Source organism: Heteronotia binoei, chromosome 14 (genome assembly GCF_032191835.1).
Source record: "Heteronotia binoei isolate CCM8104 ecotype False Entrance Well chromosome 14, APGP_CSIRO_Hbin_v1, whole genome shotgun sequence".
NCBI classification, from domain to species: Eukaryota; Metazoa; Chordata; class Lepidosauria; order Squamata; family Gekkonidae; genus Heteronotia; species Heteronotia binoei.
Genome location: NC_083236.1, coordinates 46,470,343 through 46,490,727, shown reverse-complemented (window position 1 = coordinate 46,490,727; position 20,385 = coordinate 46,470,343). Strand labels below are relative to the sequence as shown.

The window sequence follows — 20,385 nt, the reverse complement described above, 5'->3', positions numbered from 1 at the left end:
GCCTTTGAAAGGGCTGAGGGCGAGATGGGGGCCGCCAGTGTGGGAAAAGTTGTTCTCTGAGGAGAATTGGTTTTTTATTTTATTTTTAAATGTATCGTTTACTTCCTCGTTTGGGCTTTTATTATTGGAAGTCATACAAGGAGTCATTGTGTAAGTGAGCCGTGATGTTCATAAGGGCAAGACTTCAGCTAATGTGGAATAATGGCAACTTTTCGTTTCAAATGAGTTATAATCAGTGTTCACTCTAAGCTGAGCTAGTGTGAGCTAGCTCTAGGGTTGCCAATCCCCAGTTGGGGGCAGGGGATCCCCTGGTTTGGAGGCCCTCCCCCTGCTTCAGGGGGGAGGAGAGGGAAATGTCTGCTGGGAACTATTATTCCCTAGGGAGATTTATTCCCATAGAAAATAATAGAGAATTGATCAGCGGGTATCTGGGGCTCTGGGGGGGCTGTTTTTTGAGGTAGAGGCACCAAAGTTTCAGTATAGCATCTAGTGCCTCTCCCCAAAATACCCCCCAAGTTTCAAAAAGATTGGACCAGGGGGTCCAATTCTATGAGCCCCAAAAGAAGGTGCCCCTATCCTTCATTATTTCCTATGGAAGGAAGGCATTGAAAAGGTGTGCCGTCCCTTCAAATGTGATGGCCAGAACTCCCTTTGGAGTTCAATTATGCTTGTCACAGCCTTGATCTTGGCTCCACCCCTAATGTCTCCTGGCTCTACCCCCAAAATCTCCTGGCTCCGCACCCAAAGTCCTCAGATATTTCTTGAATTGGACTTGGCAACCCTATGTAGCTCACAGATTTTTAACCTCCAGCTCACACATTTTTGTCTTCGCTCAGGAAAAATGGCTGCAGAGCACAATAATTTATGCAGTAGGTCACAACTTTAATGCCAGTAGCCAGGGGTCGTTTTGTAGAAAAATAGGTGGTGGAACTCATTAGCATAATTTATTAACATATGCCACCACCACCCCAGCCAAAAGCAACCCGATGCAAGAAAGGAGAGCCCTGGGCAAGCGAGGTCTGCTTGGGCTGGCTAGAGATCCAGCCATTCCAAGAAGGCCTCTCTGTCCTGGGCCACCCCCTCCACAGTCAAAAGGCCAACAAACCACCCAAAATCACATAAGTGGAGAAAGGGTGGCGTGGGCTTCTCCAGGGGTTAATAAGGGCTGCTGGGGGCATGGCAAAGCCACTGCTGGCTGACTGGCTGGCCACTCTCCTAATCCAGGGATTGTTATACAGCTGCAGCTACTATTCAATGGACAAGGTAGGTGGGGAGGAAGAGGGGGAACCCTCAGAAAGGTTCAGGAGCTCCACTCCTATGAGCTCCCGCTGAATCTGACGCCTGCTAGTAGCTCACAAAGTAGAATTTTTGCTCACAAGACTCTTCAGCTTAGAGGGAACATTGGTTATAATTCCCATGTCTTCTCCCATAAGCATTCTTGCATTTAAACAGTGGAGAAGGGAGTGGGGTGGGAATACCTTTCAACTGTATCTGCGATGAGGGGATTGTTAGAGGATTTTGCAAACCAAAAGACACTAGAAAGAAAATCCCAGAAGGACTTTCTGTTTAGTTAGAATCCTTCCAGAAGTGCTGGGCCCGTGATACACACTCAGCCTAACATACACTAGGTTGTTTTGAGGATAAGATGGAGTAGTGAGAGCCATGCATGTTACCTCCCGCCTTTTGCAGGGTGGGGCTAAATAAAATTTTAGTAAATAGAGCCACACTTGCCTACTGTAACAGTTTTACAAAATTATGCAGTAAGAGTGCCGTCAGCAGTTGAGCCTACTAGGTTGCCAGTTGGCGAGTCCATTAATACAGCAGAAAGGCAGTTGAAGGTTTTCATGGATGGCTGCCAACCTCACATGGCTCCTGAGCATCTCCTGCTATAACCAAGATCAGTTCTCCTGGGAAAAAATGGCTGCTTTTGGACCCCCTGATCCAACCCTTTTGAAACTTGGAGAGTGTTTTGAGGAGAGGCACCAGATGCTATGCAGCAAATTTGGTGCCTCTACCTCAAAAAACAGGCCCCCCCAGCCCCAAATACCTGTGGATCAATTCTCCATTATACCCTATGGGAATTGGTCTTCATAGGGAATAATGGAGTGCCTTGCAGATATTTCCCTTATCTGCCCCCCCCTCTGCTTTCTGATGACCTTGAAGTGGAGGGAGGGCCTCCAAACCGAGGGATCCCCTACCGCCACCTGGAGATTAGCAGCCCTACTTGGAGCCATGACATAATATCAACTGATAATAGCTACAGCTCAAACTGACATTAGAAGTACAGCTAGAGAGAACTAGTTAAAGATCTGACAATCCTAATTAGTCAGTTGTTCTTGTATGATGTACAATGTATGATGTTCTTGTGTAGATGACTGGGGAAGGCAATGACAAACCACCCCGTAAAAAGTCTGCCGTGAAAACGTTGTGATGCAACATGACCCCAGAGTTGAAAACGACTGGTGCTTGCTCAGGGGACTACCTTTACCTCTACCTTTTTTCTTGTATGCATGTTTAATGCAGCATTGCACATCAGAAATGGTTAGCTCCAAAAGGTAACGAGTTTCTTGCTGAAAAGAATGTTTAAGATTACCATCGAATGAGGAAATCTGTAAAAGTGGAATGATAGGGAATGTAGTGTCAAACGTTATCTTGAGCCTAAAAGTAAAATTAGCAAAACAAGAAATCAGCAGAGAAAGCAAGTAATTGTCAAGGCCCTTATATGCCAACACATCCTTGGTCATGGTTTTCAACCTGTCTGACAAAGCTTGATATTAAATATTTGGTAGAAGAAATAGGAGTAACGGAAGAAGTAGTAAATATTCAGCAACAGCTGGGAGACAAATTATTTGCTTATGTATTTGTTGAGTCAAAGCTTATTTTGTTTATCCAAGCTTAGATGTTCTAAGTCTGTTTACACATATGCAAAGCCATGCAAAAATTATAATTAAGGCACACTTATATATGTGCGCTTAGGAGACTGGGGGTGCCTGCTCTTGGTCATCATAAACCTTTCATTATCCCATCTTGCCCTTTGCACAGAGAATAGTCTCCAGCAAACTTGCAAATCCAAAGAGGCTTATTACAAAGGGAAGAGGCAGAATAATAGGACTGCCAATCTATGCTTGGGGCCTGGAGATCTCCTGGAATATCAACTGATCTCCAAACCATAGTTCCCTGGAGAAAATGGCTACTTTAGAGGGTAATCTCTATGGTATTGTACCCCACTGAGGTCCCCCCCCCAGCCCCACAAGCTCAGCATAAAAAGCTAGTCTTCCTAAACTGTTGTTCAAAAAGTATATTACCTCTGAACATGGAGATTTCAATTGGCTACCATACCTAAGAGCCATTAATTAACATCACCATTGACATCAGGGCCTTCTTTAAAGCCATGTAAGATTGTGGTCTTCATGCCACTTTTGTGGCAATGAATCACATTAGTTAATCAAACATGGGGTAATTTTCTTTTTGCTGTCTTGAACCTATTGTCCATCATCTCCATTGAGAAACTCCAGGTTCTTTTATTGTAAGAAACAGAAGCAGTTCTTTCTGTTCTCATCTTATGTCCAACAGGACCATCAGGAAACATTTATCAAGGGAACTTATCTCTCGATCTCTCCTTCCTTTAACTGCATTCAACACCTCCTGGTGCTTTGCAATGGTCTCTGGAGAAGGGTTGTCCAGACTTTTTAGTTGAAGGATCTTACTGAGATATAAAAACTGGGGGACTAAGCCTGGGCTGGGTCAGGAACTGCCCCATCTTGTAAGGACTGGTAAATGGTGATATAAGAGGGAAGGCAGCATAATATAGCCAGATCTCAGAGGCTTAGCATGGTCATTACTTGGATGAGAGACACCAAGAAAGGCTCTATAGAGGAAGGCAATAGAAAACCACCTCTGCTTCTCAGTTGCCTTGAAAGCCCCTTGCTGGGGTCACCATAAGTTGGTTGCGACTTGATGGCACTTATGTACATACAGGGTGATAGGGTAATTGTGCAGGGGGTTGGACTAGATGACCCTGGAGTTCCCTTCCAGCTCTATGATTCTGAGTCTCCCCATTACAGACAGATATCTGTGGGATATCTGGGATATATCTGGGATATCTGTGTCACTGGCTGCAAATCAGATGGACCCATGTTTACCTCCGGAGGCATGGTGTTTACCTTGATAGTCCCTGATTTGGTCACTTAATAAATTTTCTCCTCACATGCTGGATGAAAATAGTTTATGAGGCACAGTAGCCCATAGGCTCCTTCCATTAAAATGCGAATGCCCTTGATCGAGAGCACGGTAAACTTTCTGTGCTGTGGTTTCAACACTAACAAAATATATTTCCTTACCTCCAAAAGCCACAATGGGCAGATTTCCATAGTTCCTGATCATTTCTAATGCTTCCCTGGAATTAGTGTTAATAGTGTAGTGCAAATGGAAAAATGCCCAAGGAAAAGTCCTGCTGCCCACATCAAGGCACAGCTAAGGTTGTTTGGTCTTCCCTGGAGGGAAAAGAAACCAACGTAGACAAGACAGCCGAATATTCTCTGTCATTTACAAAAAACACTGCTGTATAGCATGAAATAGCTTTTATAGAGAATTAAAATAGAAATTGTGCCTTGAACAGAAGCTAGGCCTTAAGGTCTCATTACACATGTTCTACAGACCTTATCCTTTGCAACTCTGTGACTATTCCAGGGGCTGTATCTGGCTTTGTGTTTTGAAGTATAATGGATGGTCGAACGTATCCAACTCATGTTTTTTCTGCTGTTCAATGTTAGCCAGTTGGTGGTGTCATCATGTTAGCTCCTCTCTAATTACCAGTTGGGGCTCTCTAATTACCAGTTAGCAGCATGAATAGCCCACACTATGCTAAGTTTGTCAGAGCTTGGAAGCGAAACAGCTTTGGTGATAGGGTTGTCAACAATTCCTGGAGATTTGGGGGATGGATTTGGGGAGGGGAGGGACCTCAGTAGATTGCAATGCCATTTAGTTTGCCCTCCAAGGCAGTCATTTTCTCCGGGCAAACGGGCCTCTGCTTTATGGAGATCAATTTTAATCCGAGGGGATCTCCAGGCCCCACCTGGAGGTTAGTAACCCTACCTTAGTGGTAGGATGGGGGACCATCAAAGAAGACTGTAGCAGCTTTGCAATGGATGGCAAATCACCTTTGTTCACCTCTTGTCTTGAAAACCCCATTAAGTGGAACATCATGGATTCACTATGAGTTGCTAGTGACCTGACATCATGCTTTCACTACCAGTAGATTACATGGCAATTAGAGTCATTGAAAGGACTTCTTGCTATGGTGTTTTATCATCCTGATCCTGTTTGCCTGCCAGAGGGCTTATTTTTTGGACTCAAAACATTATCTTCCATCAAAACGTTTTATATTTTTAAAAATATCTGTATGTGATCTCTATGTATCTCTACATCTGCTGCTAAAAACCTGCCTACTTAATGTTTTCCTCTTTTGGCTCTGGCTTGGCAAGTTCCTTATCAGCTGGGAGGAAATAATAGGGTGATCTCCCTGTTCGTATCAGCCTCTTAATGCAAATATAATAGGATGCCTCTCTTCTCTCTAGCTATCTTGATGCCCAAGGAGGATCATGAGTAAACAGAAAACCTGTGGATCGTGTAGTTAGGACCTTAGTGGAAATGTCAGGGCTGGCTCGCCCACTAGGCAAATTAGCCTAGGGTACCGGGAGGGAGGGTGCACCAAATTTAGCCCTCCCCCCCGCCCCGGCATCCAAGACAAATGCCTAACTTGGCAGTGGCAGGCAGGCCACCTCCCCCCCTCCGGTGTGCTCAGAGGACCAACGCTAGTCTCATCCTTACCAACTTTGGCGGGCATCACAATAGACCCTTCTCTTAATAGAGAGCAAGAAGAGGCTTCGCTCACTCCTCCCTTCTGGAACAGGAAGGGAGAGGGGAGCAAAGCCTCGTTCTGGTCTCTATTAAGAGAGAGCGTTTTACTTATGCCCGCCAAAGCGGGTAAGCAGGAGACTGGCGTAGCTCCTCTGAGTGCGCCGAAGGAGACAGGCAGAGTGGAGCGGAGCGCGTCGCCACATTGTGGTGCCTCAGAGAAGAGAGGAGGGGGACGGCCCAGGGGTGCATGGGCAGTAAGTCTGCCTGGGGCGCCACGTGCCCGAGGGCTGGCCCTGGGAAATGTCATGGTGGTTCAGGGGGACAGGCAAAGGAAAACCAGACAGACGTGTTCCCCCAGCTTCCTTGGAGTTGTTTGGCTATTGCTTACCTTGACACAATAGACCCACATTCTCAGTGGTGGTTAGCTTTGCCTGTCTCAAAGATCTCTTGCCTCTATTATACATACCCAGGGCTTTTCTTTTTAACAGGAACACAAAGGAACGCAGGGTGCCAGGGGATGTGGCTTAATATGCAAATGAGGTCCTACTGAGCTTTTTCTATAAAAAACCCTATGTAAAACAATGGTGATGTCAGGGGTGTGGCCTAATATGAAAATGAGTTCCTGCTGGGCTTTTACTACAAAGAAAGCCCTGTACATACCCACCCCTCATTCTGCTAGACACACAACCTGGCTCAACTGGAGAACCCAGACCTTTTGTACCCAAGCCATCTGGGGATTAATTTTATTTTGACAACAAAGGAAGGGGAAAGTTGCATAAAACCACTTGCATAGACAAAAGAGAGCAAGGAAGGATTTCAGATGCAATGGAGGATACAAAACAGAGTTAAAATAGCACAGTAAGATGATATAGCCCAGCCAAACTGGTTTCCTAGCTTAACGGCTTACAGCTCTTCATAGATTTTGAGCCATGTTGACCAGACATAGGGTGACCCTTATACTCTTCTATAGGGCTTTTTGTTGTTGTTGTTGTTGAGAAAAGCCCCGCAGAAGCTCCCTCCTGCCTCCCCCAGCATGTCTGCTGAGGCAGGCACACTGGGGAAGGCTGAAACCATTGGGGATGCATTTAAAGATGCCTCCTTGCACTTTCCCTAGTGTGCCAGCCGGAGCCCTGGCCAGCCCAAGTGGAGTTCCGCTCCTGTGTGTTCCTGCCGCCCAAAAGCCCTGCTCTTCCCTTGTTTGCTTATAGAAAACCCATCCTTAACTCCCAGCCCAGGAGGAGTTATCAGTCTTGTTACAAACACACACTCTTGCATGGATAGATGCTCTTTTCCTGTGCCGGATGGTGCTAAGCCAATGGTCCATTACTTTGGAGGAGAAACCCTATCCATCTGCGTGGGGATTAGTGTCTTGTTGCCCTGTTTCCATTTTGACTAGGGAGATGCTGCCTGGTATTGGAGCTTCATTCGAGTCAGGAAGATCATGGAAACCAGGATGGAGCTCTTGGCTGGCAAGTCCTGGCTAGGAGGTCCGCATGACAGGATAGCAGTGCACTTTGGCACTGGGAGAGAGTCTTAGTTCTTGTAGGGGGTGGAGCACAATAGCCAAACTGACTTTAGCAGGCATGCCAGGAGGAGGGAGAAAATGTGAGAAATTCAGAATTAGTACTTTTGATTGGTGCAGGAGGGAACCCAGAATGGAGTGGCAGCTTATCAGTCTTCCATTCAGAGATGGAGGGGAGGAACTGGGGATGTGAAGGAGGCTTTTAACTGAGAAGAATCTGGTCAGCCTGTTTAAATGAAAGCTGGTGCAAAATAAAAGTTTAGTTCAAAGGGAATAAAGGCAGCTGTTGCTTGGACTATAGCCTTGATTATGTCAAAATATATGTAATACTGGCCATACTGCCTCAAGTGTGATGGGCAAGGTCTACTAACTGAACTCTTTCTAAAGGCCCTGCATTCCTGAGGTCTTTCCTTGACGAGCCACCCATTTGTCTCAGAGGGCTGATTCCCTCATGCTGAGTGGTTAGTCTTATTCCGTTGACCAGCCCACCTCTGTTTTCTCCCTAGAAATTCTGTAAATTCTTGCTGACCACTGTGGATCTGGCAAAGGCAGTTTTTCCAGAGGCTAACCAAGATGGAAGGGAGTGATGCCAATGAAATGGACGCATATGGATCTTGACAACACAGCACAGAGCATATGCTGTCATCTCATTAAAGAGAAGTGTTTTATGACAGAAAATAAAAGGAACCATGTGTGTTCTGAAAAATCCACCGTTATACAAAATAGAAATACATAAATGCTGGTAACATGGATCGACATATACACAAGCCATGATAATCATTAATTGCCAAGAAGGGAGAAAATGTGAGAAATTCAGAATTAGCACTTTTGATTGGTGCAGGAGAGAGCCCAGAATGGAGTGGCAGCTTGTCAGCTACACTTCCCTGAGGTAAAAAAATTGTTTCCAGGTCCTCTTCAGATCTGATGACTTCTTACTGAATATTCATTTCATTTGTTCACTAATTAAGAAAACAGTGTCTTGTCGAGTTCAGAGCTGCGTTATGCCAACTCGGGCGATATGCCACGTAGCCCTGGCCAGCACTGTCTCCTTTGCCTGGCAATCACTCTCCAGAATCTGAAGCAGATCCAAGTTCTTCTTACCCAGATGGCCAGAGAATGAACTTTATGCATACAACATGAATGTCAGGGCCTCCTGTCTTCCCTCCCTCTCTTCAGTTTCACCATACCAGGAACAACATTTCCTCTTATAGCAAATTCACATAAATCGTTGGGCTAGCCCAGCTCTCCAGTGTGCAAGGTGCTGGTGTAAGAACCAGAGGAGGCAAAGCTGCAAACAGGTGTATTTAAAAGGGCACACCCTTCTGATTGAGCGTCACTGATTCATATTTACCCAGTCAGGGCTCAAAGTCCAGTTAATCTGGGAGAGAGAGAGCACCGTGAAAGGATGGCTCCGCTGGCTGACAGCGTCCTGCTGACAGGATCCAGCCGGGGAATTGGGCTAGAAATGGTGCGGCAGCTTTTGGAGATGACAGATCCTCCGAAGCACATCTTTGCAACTTGCCGGAATCCTGCTGGACCCCAAGGAAAGGTCTGTAGAAAGGGAATGGTGCAAGTGGGGAGTGCATAGGGTATCTTGGTCAATGTATTCTGGTGCAGTCAGAGTTCCTCAGTGACCCTGTAAGCCCTTTTAGGCTTCATTTAGTCACAAAACAAAGTCTCTGGTTACTATGATGATGCTCAGAATCTGCAGGTTTGAACTTACAGCGTCACTGATTCATATTTACCCAGTCAGGGCTCAAAGTCCAGTTAATCTGGGAGAGAGAGAGCACCGTGAAAGGATGGCTCCGCCGGCTGACAGCGTATGTCTGGCTGGAACAGCAAAAGGAAGTGTTTCAGAGCATCATGATTGCTTTTTCCCCTCCAGGAAGAGGGGAAACCTGGTCATGTTGTCTGCATTGTGTGCAATTTCATTGGCAACTGGGGGAAAATGGATTGGTTTAAGGGTATGTATTCAGATGTAACTATTTTAAACCCAAATACATCCATTCATTAAGCTCAGAATGTTATATAAAGCAAACAAATCACCTCCCATTTGCAGGCCCAAACTTGATCCAGCTGTGGTTTCCTTGGTGCCCCAATGTCTATGTTTGCACTGTGCTTTCAGTTGGCATTTCCCCTGTGCTATCTGTAGGGGTCCATTTTCTCTAGAAGGCAAGGGGTAATAGCGGGACATCAAAGGGGAGTGACTGGATCAGCATTTATGTGCCTGACAGGCGCACTGTCCAACCAAAACATTTAGCCCATGTTCACACAGCAGTGGTTCATCCCTGATTAGCATTTTTGTGCACTGTGTTTTCCCCAGTCATATTGGCTTACGGGTTTGGAGTGTTTTTTGTTGGAAATCTTCCAGCTTCTGGGCGTTAGCCAGATACATTCTTTTATAAGAATAATATAGGTGGGCAAATTGTGATTTGCTGTCTGAAGCCTTTAAGTTTTCTCAGGCAATCCTTTAGCTTTTCACTGGATACCAGGAAGTAAGTTTGGTGTTGGCTGTAATAAATAAAACAAAGTAATGTCACACAGAGTTCATGTATGTGAACAGATTTTAAAAAGGAAACATTACTACATCTCTGTGTGCCATTTATGTAAGGGAGAATTATAATGGACCATCAAAAAGGCAGTCTTTCTATGGGGTACAGTCCCCAAGAATTGTAGCCCAATTGTATAGGGCAGAGGAACATTAGAAATAGAAATATGTATTGCCTTTCATACCTTCTAGTGCAGGGAGGCTTTCTTCTGTTGGTTCAAATTGGGGAAGAAGGATGAAGATGAGAAAATTTCATCCTAACAGAAGAGAAGGGTTGCAAGAGGGAATGTTGGGTTGCCAACCTCTAGGTGCGACCTAGAGATCTCTCAAAATTCTGACAGCCAGACTACACAGATCAGCTTCACTGGAGAAAACTGACAGTTTGGAGGATAGACTGTATGGCATTATACAGCACTGAGGCCCCTCCCCTCTCCAAAGCCCACCCTCCCCAGGTTCTACCCCCAAGATGAGGTATTTCTCAACCAGGAGTTGGCAACCCTGATGGCCACCTAATTACATTGATGGTGGAAAAGTGCTGCCAAGTCACAGCTGACTTATGGTAACCCTTTTTTCAAGGCAAGGGGCATTCAGAGGTGGTTTGCCATTGCCTGCCTCTGCATAGTGACCCTGGTCTTCCTTGGTTGTCTCTCATCCAAATACAAACCAGAGCTGACTCTACTTAGCTTCTGAGGTCTGATGAGATTGGGCTACCCTTGTCTGATGAGACTGGGACATCCAGGTCAGGGCAATTACTACATTAAACAATATGAAATTAAAAAAAACCCAACCTGACGTTTTTGCTTTTGGGAATACAGTCCCCCAAGTAGGGTGACCATAATGTCTGAAGGCCAGCCAGGGACACTGGGGGGTGGGTGGGGGGGGGGGGGTGTGCGCGCGCAAAGCGCGCGCGCCGCCGGAAACAGGAAGTGACGTCACTTCCGGTGACGTCACTTCCGGTGATGTCATGCCACCACCGGAAACAGGAAGTGGCATCACTTCCTGTGACATCATTTCCCCCGCGTCACCTGCCGGAAACAGGAAGTGACTTCACAGCACTTCCTGTGACGTCCCCAAAAATCCCCCAAATATCACCGCCGGAAACAATTTTGTTCTCAAATCCTGTATATACTTCATCAGTATATGGGATAAGGCACTTTCTCAACTGTGCTGCATAATGCAGCCTATTTATTTTGTCCTGTTGGCTCTGTTGGCTCTATCTGCGCCACCTTCATCACTTTCGGGGTGTGGATCCCCCAGTGGGGTGGTCTCCCGACTCCCTCCGCTGACTGTTTCTGATAGCCCTGCGCCCCCTCTTTCATTTGATATGTGTCCCGTGCGGGTGCCACCCTCCCGCCGGGAGATGCCGCAAAATGAGCCCCCTTGAGGCTTATGGCGGCAGGGCTCGGGGGAAGCGAGCTAGACTGCTGTTCTTTTGAGGGGTTATAGAGTGTTTCGAGCCCGTCCCTGTGGCATCGGTCCCATCGTTGTGGGACCAAGGGGGCCGGCGCAGCGGCACGCCGAAGCAGCCTGTCACTAATAACACCGGTCAAGATGCAGGACAGGAACCTGGAAGTGACCGACAGGCTGCTTCAGCGTGCCGCTGCGCCGGCCCCCTGGGCCCCACAATGATGGGACCGATGCCACAGGGACGGGCTCGAAACACTCTATAACCCCTCAAAAGAACAGCAGTCTAGCTCGCTTCCCCCGAGCCCTGCCGCCATAAGCCTCAAGGGGGCTCATTTTGCGGCATCTCCCGGCGGGAGGGTGGCACCCGCACGGGACACATATCAAATGAAAGAGGGGGCGCAGGGCTATCAGAAACAGCCGGCGGAGGGAGTCGGGAGACCACTCCACTGGGGGATCCACACCCCGAAAGTGATGAAGGTGGCGCAGATAGAGCCAACAGGACAAAATAAATAGGCTGCATTATGCAGCACAGTTGAGAAAGTGCCTTATCCCATATACTGATGAAGTAAATACAGGATCTGAGAACAAAATTGCACTAGAAGACACAAACACAAAGCTCCCTTACACTGAATCAGTGCTTGGGTCCACCAAAGTCAGTATTGTCACATAAGAGAAGCCCTGTTGGATCAGGCCAGTGGCCCCTCCAGTCCAACACTCTGCGTCACATAATAACATAAGAGAAGCCCTGTTGGATCAGGCCAGTGGCCCATCCAGTCCAACACTCTGCATCACATAACAACATAAGAGAAGCCCTGTTGGATCAGGCCAGTGGCCCATCCAGTCCAACACTCTGCATCACATAACAACATAAGAGAAGCCCTGTTGGATCAGGCCAGTGGCCCATCCAGTCCAACACTCTGCGTCACATAACAACATAAGAGAAGCCCTGTTGGATCAGGCCAGTGGCCCATCCAGTCCAACACTCTGCATCACATAACAACATAAGAGAAGCCCTGTTGGATCAGGCCAGTGGCCCATCCAGTCCAACACTCTGCGTCACATAAGAACATAAGAGAAGCCCTGTTGGATCAGGCCAGTGGCCCATCCAGTCCAACACTCTGCGTCACATAAGAACATAAGAGAAGCCCTGTTGGATCAGGCCAGTGGCCCATCCAGTCCAACACTCTGCATCACATAAGAACATAAGAGAAGCCCTGTTGGATCAGGCCAGTGGCCCATCCAGTCCAACACTCTGCGTCACATAAGAACATAAGAGAAGCCCTGTTGGATCAGGCCAGTGGCCCATCCAGTCCAACACTCTGCATCACATAACAACATAAGGAGGGAGGGAGGGAAGGAAGGAAGGAAGGGAGAAAGGGAAGAAGGGAAGAAAGGAAGAAGGGAGGGAGGGAAGGAAGGAAGGAAGGGAGGGAAGGGAGGAAGGAAGGGAGGGAAGGAAGGAAGGAAGGAAGGAAGGAAGGAAGGAAGGAAGGAAGGAAGGAAGGAAGGAAGGAGGGAAGGAAGGAAGGAAGGGGGAGGGAGGGAGGGAAGGAAGGAAGGGGGAGGGAGGGAGGGAGGGAAGGAAGGAAGGGGGGAGGGAGGGAAGGAAGGAAGGAAGGAAGAAAGGAAGGGAGGAGGGAGGGAAGGAAGGAAGGCAAGGGAGGGAGGGAAGGAAGGAAGAAAGGAAGGGAGGGAGGAGGGAAGGAAGGAAGGAAGGGAAGGGAGTGAGGGAAGGAAGGAAGAAAGGGAGGAGGGAGGGAGGGAGGGAAGGAAGGAAGGGAAGGGAGTGAGGGAAGGAAGGAAGGAAGGAAGAAAGGAAGGAAGGAAGGGAGGAGGGAGGGAAGAAAGGAAGGCCGCCCCCCGCCCCCCCCCCGCTTTCGGCCCCCTTACCTTATTCCAGGGCGGCGGATCCAGCGGCGGCGGCGGCCCTCGCGACGAGGGAGGGAGGGAGCTGCCGGGGCTGGCCTCTGGAGGCCTCCAGGGACCAGCGCCGGGCCTCTCCGCTACCGGCGCTGGCCTCTGGAGGCCTCCAGGGACCAGCGCCGGCTGCTCCGCGGCTTCCCTGCGGCCTCCGCTGGTCCCTGGAGGCCCTCCAGAGACTCTGGAGGGCCTCCAGGGACCAGCGGAGGCCGCGGGGAAGCCTTCGCTGGCCGGCGCTGGTCCCGGAAGGCCTTCCAGAGGCTCTGGAAGGCCTTCCGGGACCAGCGCCGGGTGCCCCGCGGCTTCCCCGCGGCCTCCGCTGGTCCCTGGAGGCCCTCCAGAGACTCTGGAGGGCCTCCAGGGACCAGCGGAGGCTGCGGGGAAGCCTTCGCTGGCCGGCGCTGGTCCCGGAAGGCCTTCCAGAGCCTCTGGAAGGCCTTCCGGGACCAGCGCCGGGTGCCCCGCGGCTTCCCCGCGGCCTCCGCTGGTCCCTGGAGGCCCTCCAGAGACTCTGGAGGGCCTCCAGGGACCAGCGGAGGCCGCGGGGAAGCCTTCGCTGGCCGGCGCTGGTCCCTGAAGGCCTTCCAGAGGCTCTGGAAGGCCTTCCGGGACCAGCGCCGGGTGCCCCGCGGCTTCCCCGCGGCCTCCGCTGGTCCCTGGAGGCCCTCCAGAGACTCTGGAGGGCCTCCACGGACCAGCGGAGGCCGCGGGGAAGCCTTCGCTGGCCGGCGCTGGTCCCGGAAGGCCTTCCAGAGCCTCTGGAAGGCCTTCCGGGACCAGCGCCGGGTGCCCCGCGGCTTCCCCGCGGCCTCCGCTGGTCCCTGGAGGCCCTCCAGAGACTCTGGAGGGCCTCCAGGGACCAGCGGAGGCCGCGGGGAAGCCTTCGCTGGCCGGCGCTGGTCCCCGAAGGCCTTCCAGAGGCTCTGGAAGGCCTTCCGGGACCAGCGCCGGGTGCCCCGCGGCCTCTCCGCGGCCTCCGCTGGTCGCTGGAGGCCCTCCAGAGTCTCTGGAGAGCTTCCAGCGACCAGCGGAGGCCATGGAGAGGCCTCCACCACTGCCGCCGGGCCCCGCGCGCGGGCGGGGAAGGCGGGGAGTGAGGGTGGGAGCGTCCCTGCGCGTGCGCAGGGGCCCTGCGCAGGCGCAGGGACGCTCCCTCCCTCACTCCCCGCCTTCCCCGCCCGCGCCCGCGGCCCACCGGCTCCGGGGCTGCCTAAACCGGGACCTTTAATGGTCCCGGTATAGGCAGCCCGGGATCCGGGATTGGGTGGCCAGATCCGGGAATGTCCCGGGAGACCGGGACGGTCTGGCCACCCTACCCCCAAGGGCCATAACATGGAACAGGAGCAAGCAAACTTCTTGGTCCTACAACAATCGCAAGTAATTTGTGTCCATTTGATATACTAGTCTTGTCTCAGTCACCTTTTTGTCTCCAATTCCAGGCCCTGCGTGATCTGGCTGATAAACACTCCAGGATTCATGTGGTTCAGTTAGGTATGGAATATCTCGCTTCCCATCGTTTTCCAGAAGGGACACAGTCCAAAATGTGACCCTGTCTATTGCAGGACAAATGGGCTTTGATGGCTCTAGGTCAGGGGTTGCCATCCTTTTTCTTTAGTGAGAGCTAAATCTGTATAATGATAAAATATCCAAAGCTACTCATCCCTCAGCATGAACACATGAAGTAGCCAAGGCTTTTTCTGAGCAGGAACACAAAGGAACGCAGTTCCGGCTGACTTGGCATCATGGGGTGTGCAGGGCTTTTTTTTGTAGAAAAGGTCCAGCAGGAACTCATTTGCTTATTAGGCCACGCCCTTTGACATCAGCATTGTTTCACACAGGGCTTTTTTGTAGAAAAAGTCCAACAGGAACTCATTTGCATATTAGGCCACACCCCCTGGTGCCAGGCAAGCTGGAACTGCGTTCCTGCTCAAAAAGCCCCTGAGTGTGTGGCCTAATATGCAAATGAGTTCCTGCTGGGCTTTTTTTTATATGGGGAAAAAGCCCTGGAAGTAGCCATATACTGAATCAGACCATCAGTCCATCAAAGTCAGTATCTACTCAGATTGACAGCAGCTCTCCAGGGTCTCAGGCAGAGGGCTTTCATATCCTAACAGAGGATATGTGCATGTTAACAAATCTTTTAACTAGAGATGCCGGGGATTGAACCTGGGACCTTCTGCATGCCAAGCAGGTGCTCTACCACTGAGTTGTGTCGCCCCTCCCAAGAACATTACCAGGCATTGTTCCATCTTGGAAACAGGACATGAGGAATACCAGAAATGTAGCCATGGGTTAAGCAGCACAGAGAAAAAGCCTAACAAATAAAAGCTTTCAAAAAATCCTAGAGCAAATCTTTTGACAATCTTTTCTGGGATCTTCTAGAAGGTGTAAGAGCTACTCTGCAGCAGCCAATGATCTATTGGTAGCGCAGAACGTTCCTGTTGGACACTCTTGCTCTAGATCAGGGGTGGCCAAATTTGCTAAATGTAAGAGCCACATAGAATGAGATCTTCAAGACAGAAAGGGAGGAAGGGAAGGTGGAAAGAAATTAAATAGATGGGGGAGGTGGAGGTGGTAAGAAAGCAACTTTAAATGCATTCTCCAAGCTGCCAGCTGGTTTGGAGATGATTTAAAGATAAAAATGCCTTTTTCAAGCCAGCTGACGTGGTGGTTGGTTTTAAGAGCCACATAATATGTGTGAAAGAGGCACACGTGGCTCCCTAGCCACATTTTGGCCACCCGTGCTCTAGATGTATACTTTGCCATTTATAGGAAAATGCATTTGCACCAAAATTCAGATTGTAACATACGTGTCAGCTGAACGTGGGTTTCTTACATAGGCAGCTATCCAAAGTCAGCACTGTGAGCACTATGCCACACTGAGCTTTTCACTTCCTGCCTGATTCCCATCTCATCTGCTTGCCTGTCTGCCCAACAGAGGTGGAAGACCAGACCAGTGTGAAGGCTTCTGTGGCGGTGGTGGAGTCCCTTCTAAATGGCAGAGGCCTGAATGTTCTCATCAACAATGCTGGAGTAAACTCTTATGGCTCCTTAGAAACTGTGCAACCGGAAGAAATGCTATCCGTGTTCAACACCAATGTCGTAGGGCCCATTCTTGTGGTTAAGGTGAGAAGAATTTCTTCCTCTGTGTTGCAGAGCATTATTTATTGTTTAAATGTGTCTGATTTGGTCCAGTGTTAATACGTTATAATCATTGTTCCCTCTAAGCTGTGGAGTCTTGTGAGCAAAAAATCTACTTAATGAGCTACTGGCATTAAAGTCGTGTGAGCGAGTGATTTGGCTACTGCATGAATTAGTTTGTTTTGGGATCATTTTTTTCTGAGCGAAGACAAAAATGTGTGAGCCAGAGGCTATAAAATTGTGAGTTATCTCACACTAACTCATCTTGGAGGGAATACTGGTTATAGTGTGTATGACAATAATGTATTACTGAAATTTTTGGTTTTTTTCAGTTTTTGAAGTTTATCTTGATATCCAAATATGCTGCTATGCCTGTTACACTCTCCAAATAATATACTTTTCTTTTTCTTTTTCGCCATAATATCTGTGAGTCTATTTTCAACTTTCCCCCATCCTTTTTAGATGGCAAGGTAGCATAAGCCCAAGCACAGCAGTCCAGGAAAGAGGGCATCCCTGACTCTTCCTGACCTGTACAGAATGAATCGTACAGACATCTTCCATTTGGAGAAATGTAAGATGAAAGCTGGAGTTTGCATCCTGAAGTGAAGAACCTATAAGGTTCTGAGGAGTGCAGTGTTAGCAATATGCTGCCATCATTTTTTGAATATAATTCTTGACCTTCTTGTGTGTTCAACATACCCTTTCTCTTAAGTTCTTATCACAAGTCCCCCTGTGCATGTTCTAAGTGTGCATCATTTTGAAATTAAATCAAAAGAGTTTCAGCTCAAGATTAGGAAGAACTTCCTGACCGTTAGAGTAGTTCCTCAGTGGAACAGGCTTCCTCAGGAGGTGGCGGCGGGCTCTCTTTCCTTGGAGATTTTTAAACAGAGGCTAGATGGCCATCTGGCAGCAATGTGGATCCTGTGAATTTAGGGAGAAGTATTTGTGAGTTTCCTGCATTGTGCAGGGGGTTGGACTAGATGACCCTGGAGGTCCCTTCCAACTCTATGATTCTATGATCATATCAGGGCAGGGAGATGTAGTCTTGTATGGACCTCCAAGCATGTGGTGTGTGTAGGTCAGTATGCTAAGCTGCATGGTATGGCTGTGTAGGTGTGGCAGGGAAATTTGGTTCTTGCTCCCAATGAGAAAGCCAGCCAACTAGCAAGAAAGCAAAAAAAAAAAAAGTGCATAAAGTCATGCTTCAGTCTGCAAAAACAGTGGCAGGGATGATATATGGCTTTGCATTACAAACGTATGCACCACTAATAGCCGGGAGCAGTGTTTCCTTTAAGCTGAGTTAGTGTGAGCTAGCTCACAGTTTTTTAGCCTCCAGTTCACACATTTTTGTCTTAGCTCAGGAAAAATAGCCCCAGAGCAAACTAATATATGCAGTAGCCACATCTTTTACACCAGCAGCTCAAAAAGTAGAATTTTTGCTCACAAGGCCGAAGGCTCTGCAGCTTAGAGGGAGCATTGGCCAGGAGGTATATGAATGATCCAAACTCAGATTCCTGATTTCTATGGTCTGCTACTTTATCTGTCGTATAGGAATGCCTGCCATTACTGAAGAAGGCAGCCAGAGAGACAGCAGCAGAGGGAATGAGCTGCCAGAAGGCAGCCATCATCAATATAACTTCCAAACTGGGCTCCATTGAAAGGGGCTTTGAGGTTATGTTGGATCCTATGTTGGCATACCGTGCAAGCAAGGTAAGTCTTTGGCAGGGCTTTTTTTTTTTTTTTTTAGAAAAAGCCCAGCAGGAACTCTTTTGCTTATTAGGCCCCCCCCCCCCCCACTCCCGGTGTTCCTGTGCATTCCTTCTCAAAAAAGCCCTGGTCTTTGGAAGAAACAGGCATTCCGTCATTGTGTGAAAGCCCAGGACTTACCCAACCAAGCAACCTGCCAGTTCTCAGTGCTAGTACCTTTTGATCAGTTTGATACTCGGAAACCTTGAATGGAAGCCTTGAACAAAAGTGCTTCTTCAAAGGCTGGTTTCATTTTACAGGCTGCATTGAATATGATTACTGTATGCATGGCAAAGGAACTGAAAGGAGACGGGATCTTGTGCACTACCATCCATCCTGGCTGGGTGAAAACAGACATGGGAACAGAAAAGGTATGTCGGCTATGAGGAGGGGTGCTATAACCCTAGAAAGCCCATGAGGGTAGATTCGCCATATGCTCATTAATCCCTCAACCCCGCTGTCTTCCCTTGATGATTTGAGGAATGGGAGAAAAAAATGAGGCAGAAAATAGGATTGGTGGAGACATTATAGGAAATTCCTCTGTCTCTATGGTTAAGATGTAGAGATTCCTATAAGTGATGCAACATCCTCAAAACCTCCACCTACACTTTGGTGTACTGGTTAGGAGCAACGGACTCTAATCTGGAGAGCTGGGTTTGATTCCCCACTTCTTCACATGCAGCCAGCTGGGTAACTTTGGGTCAGTCACAGTTCTCTCAGAGCTGTTCTCTCAAGAGCTCTCTCTCTCAACCCCAGCTACCTCATAGGGTGTCTGTTGTGGGGAGAGGAAGGGAAGTTGACTGTAAGCTGTTATGAGACTCAGAGTGAAGGGTGGGGTATAAATCCTCTTCCTCTTCCTCCTCCTCTGACATCTACATTTTTTCTAGGCAGATTTTTAAAAATCTGGCAAAGCATTCATTCAGGAAAGCCCCCACCTGCAGTGACAGAATTGCACAGGTCATTCTTGTCAAGGGAAGAGGATTGTAGTTTTAATATCTGTGAATTTTTTAGACATTTTATTCAATAGTTTATTGAATGTAGCATAGCATTCTTCTTGCATTTTTTTCATCAATGCGTTAAAAGTTTTGTAATCCATCTTGAGTCTCAATGATAAAAGTAGACCATAAATGAGGCAAATAAGCACCCTCTACATTACATTCATTGAACAGGCTGGACCAGCCTTAAAATTTCCCCTCAGGACATTAACTCTTCCTTTTCTTCCCTCAAGGCACCTTTGGCTGTAGAGTGCAGTGTTCAAGGCATCCTCCAAGTCCTTGCTAATGTATCCTCATCAGAAACAGGAGCTTTTCTGGATTGGGAAGGGAAGAGGCTCCCATGGTGAGGGGATTCTGGTCAGAAATCCAGGGCTGACCTCAACTCCTCCAGCCCTCAGTAGCCCCTGCAGACAGAAGACTCCAGAGAACATGATTTTGTTCCTCAAACACTTGGGAAAAAATACAAACCAACAAATTTATACTAGGATGGAACTAAAAAAGTGGTATGATTGGATCAAAGTCTTTGCTGAAGTGAATCATAACTTTTGGTATAGGTTTGATTTTTGTTCTTGCCTGAAAGGACTCCCAAGTGACTTCCTTCCTGACTGTCTGAACCTCTGGAAATACAATTTCTGATAAAGTTATGAGACTTATTTTTAACAGCCATGATATTGTTCTGTAATTTGCTAGGTATGCTTTTTATGAATCTGTTGCTAGATGTGGGCCATTTGTGGTTTTACAAAGAGCTTTGAGTTCATATTTCATCATGCTGTTATGCTTGTAGCTCACAGCCTTTTGGACAGTTGGATTGTGTGTTTTTTCAGAATCTGGAATTTATGTATTGCAACGTACAGTACTATCACACATGAAGACCTTTTGTTTTGTTGTATGATAAAAGTTTAAAGCCCTCAATGTTTCTTAATCAGCTGGTTGTCTTTTTATGGTTTGTTGCATTTTCTGTTGAGATTCTCTCTCTGTTTTTGTTTAGTTTCCTTTTCTGGTTTGGATTAGTTGCAGAAATTATTTCCCCTTTGTTTGTCAAGAACATGAAACTCACCTTATCCGTTCCGCAATGACAAAGAGAATGGGCAAGATCCAGTCAAAACTAAGCATATGGACAAATGAAGCTTCCCTTAGAGTTGCCCACCTCAAGACTGAGCTCTTCAAGGTAGATGTTTCCCTGGAGGAAATGGCAGCTTTAGAGGGTGGACTGCATCGTATACCATGGAGTTTAGGAGAAGCATTAC

The 20,385-nt window shown here is 48.0% G+C and overlaps 1 protein-coding gene across 1 annotated transcript; it reads left to right on the top strand.

The window, feature by feature from the left end:
- The first annotated feature begins 8,606 nt into the window (after nt 1-8,606).
- On the top strand, nt 8,607-20,050 carry LOC132582547 (C-signal-like). The gene is made up of 6 exons (XM_060254168.1): nt 8,607-8,930; nt 14,696-14,747; nt 16,195-16,382; nt 17,949-18,107; nt 18,404-18,514; nt 19,372-20,050. The coding sequence occupies exons 1-6, from the start codon at nt 8,787-8,789 to the stop codon at nt 19,483-19,485; spliced, it is 768 nt and encodes a 255-aa protein (XP_060110151.1). The 5' UTR covers nt 8,607-8,786; the 3' UTR covers nt 19,486-20,050.
- Nucleotides 20,051-20,385: the final 335 nt, after the last annotated feature.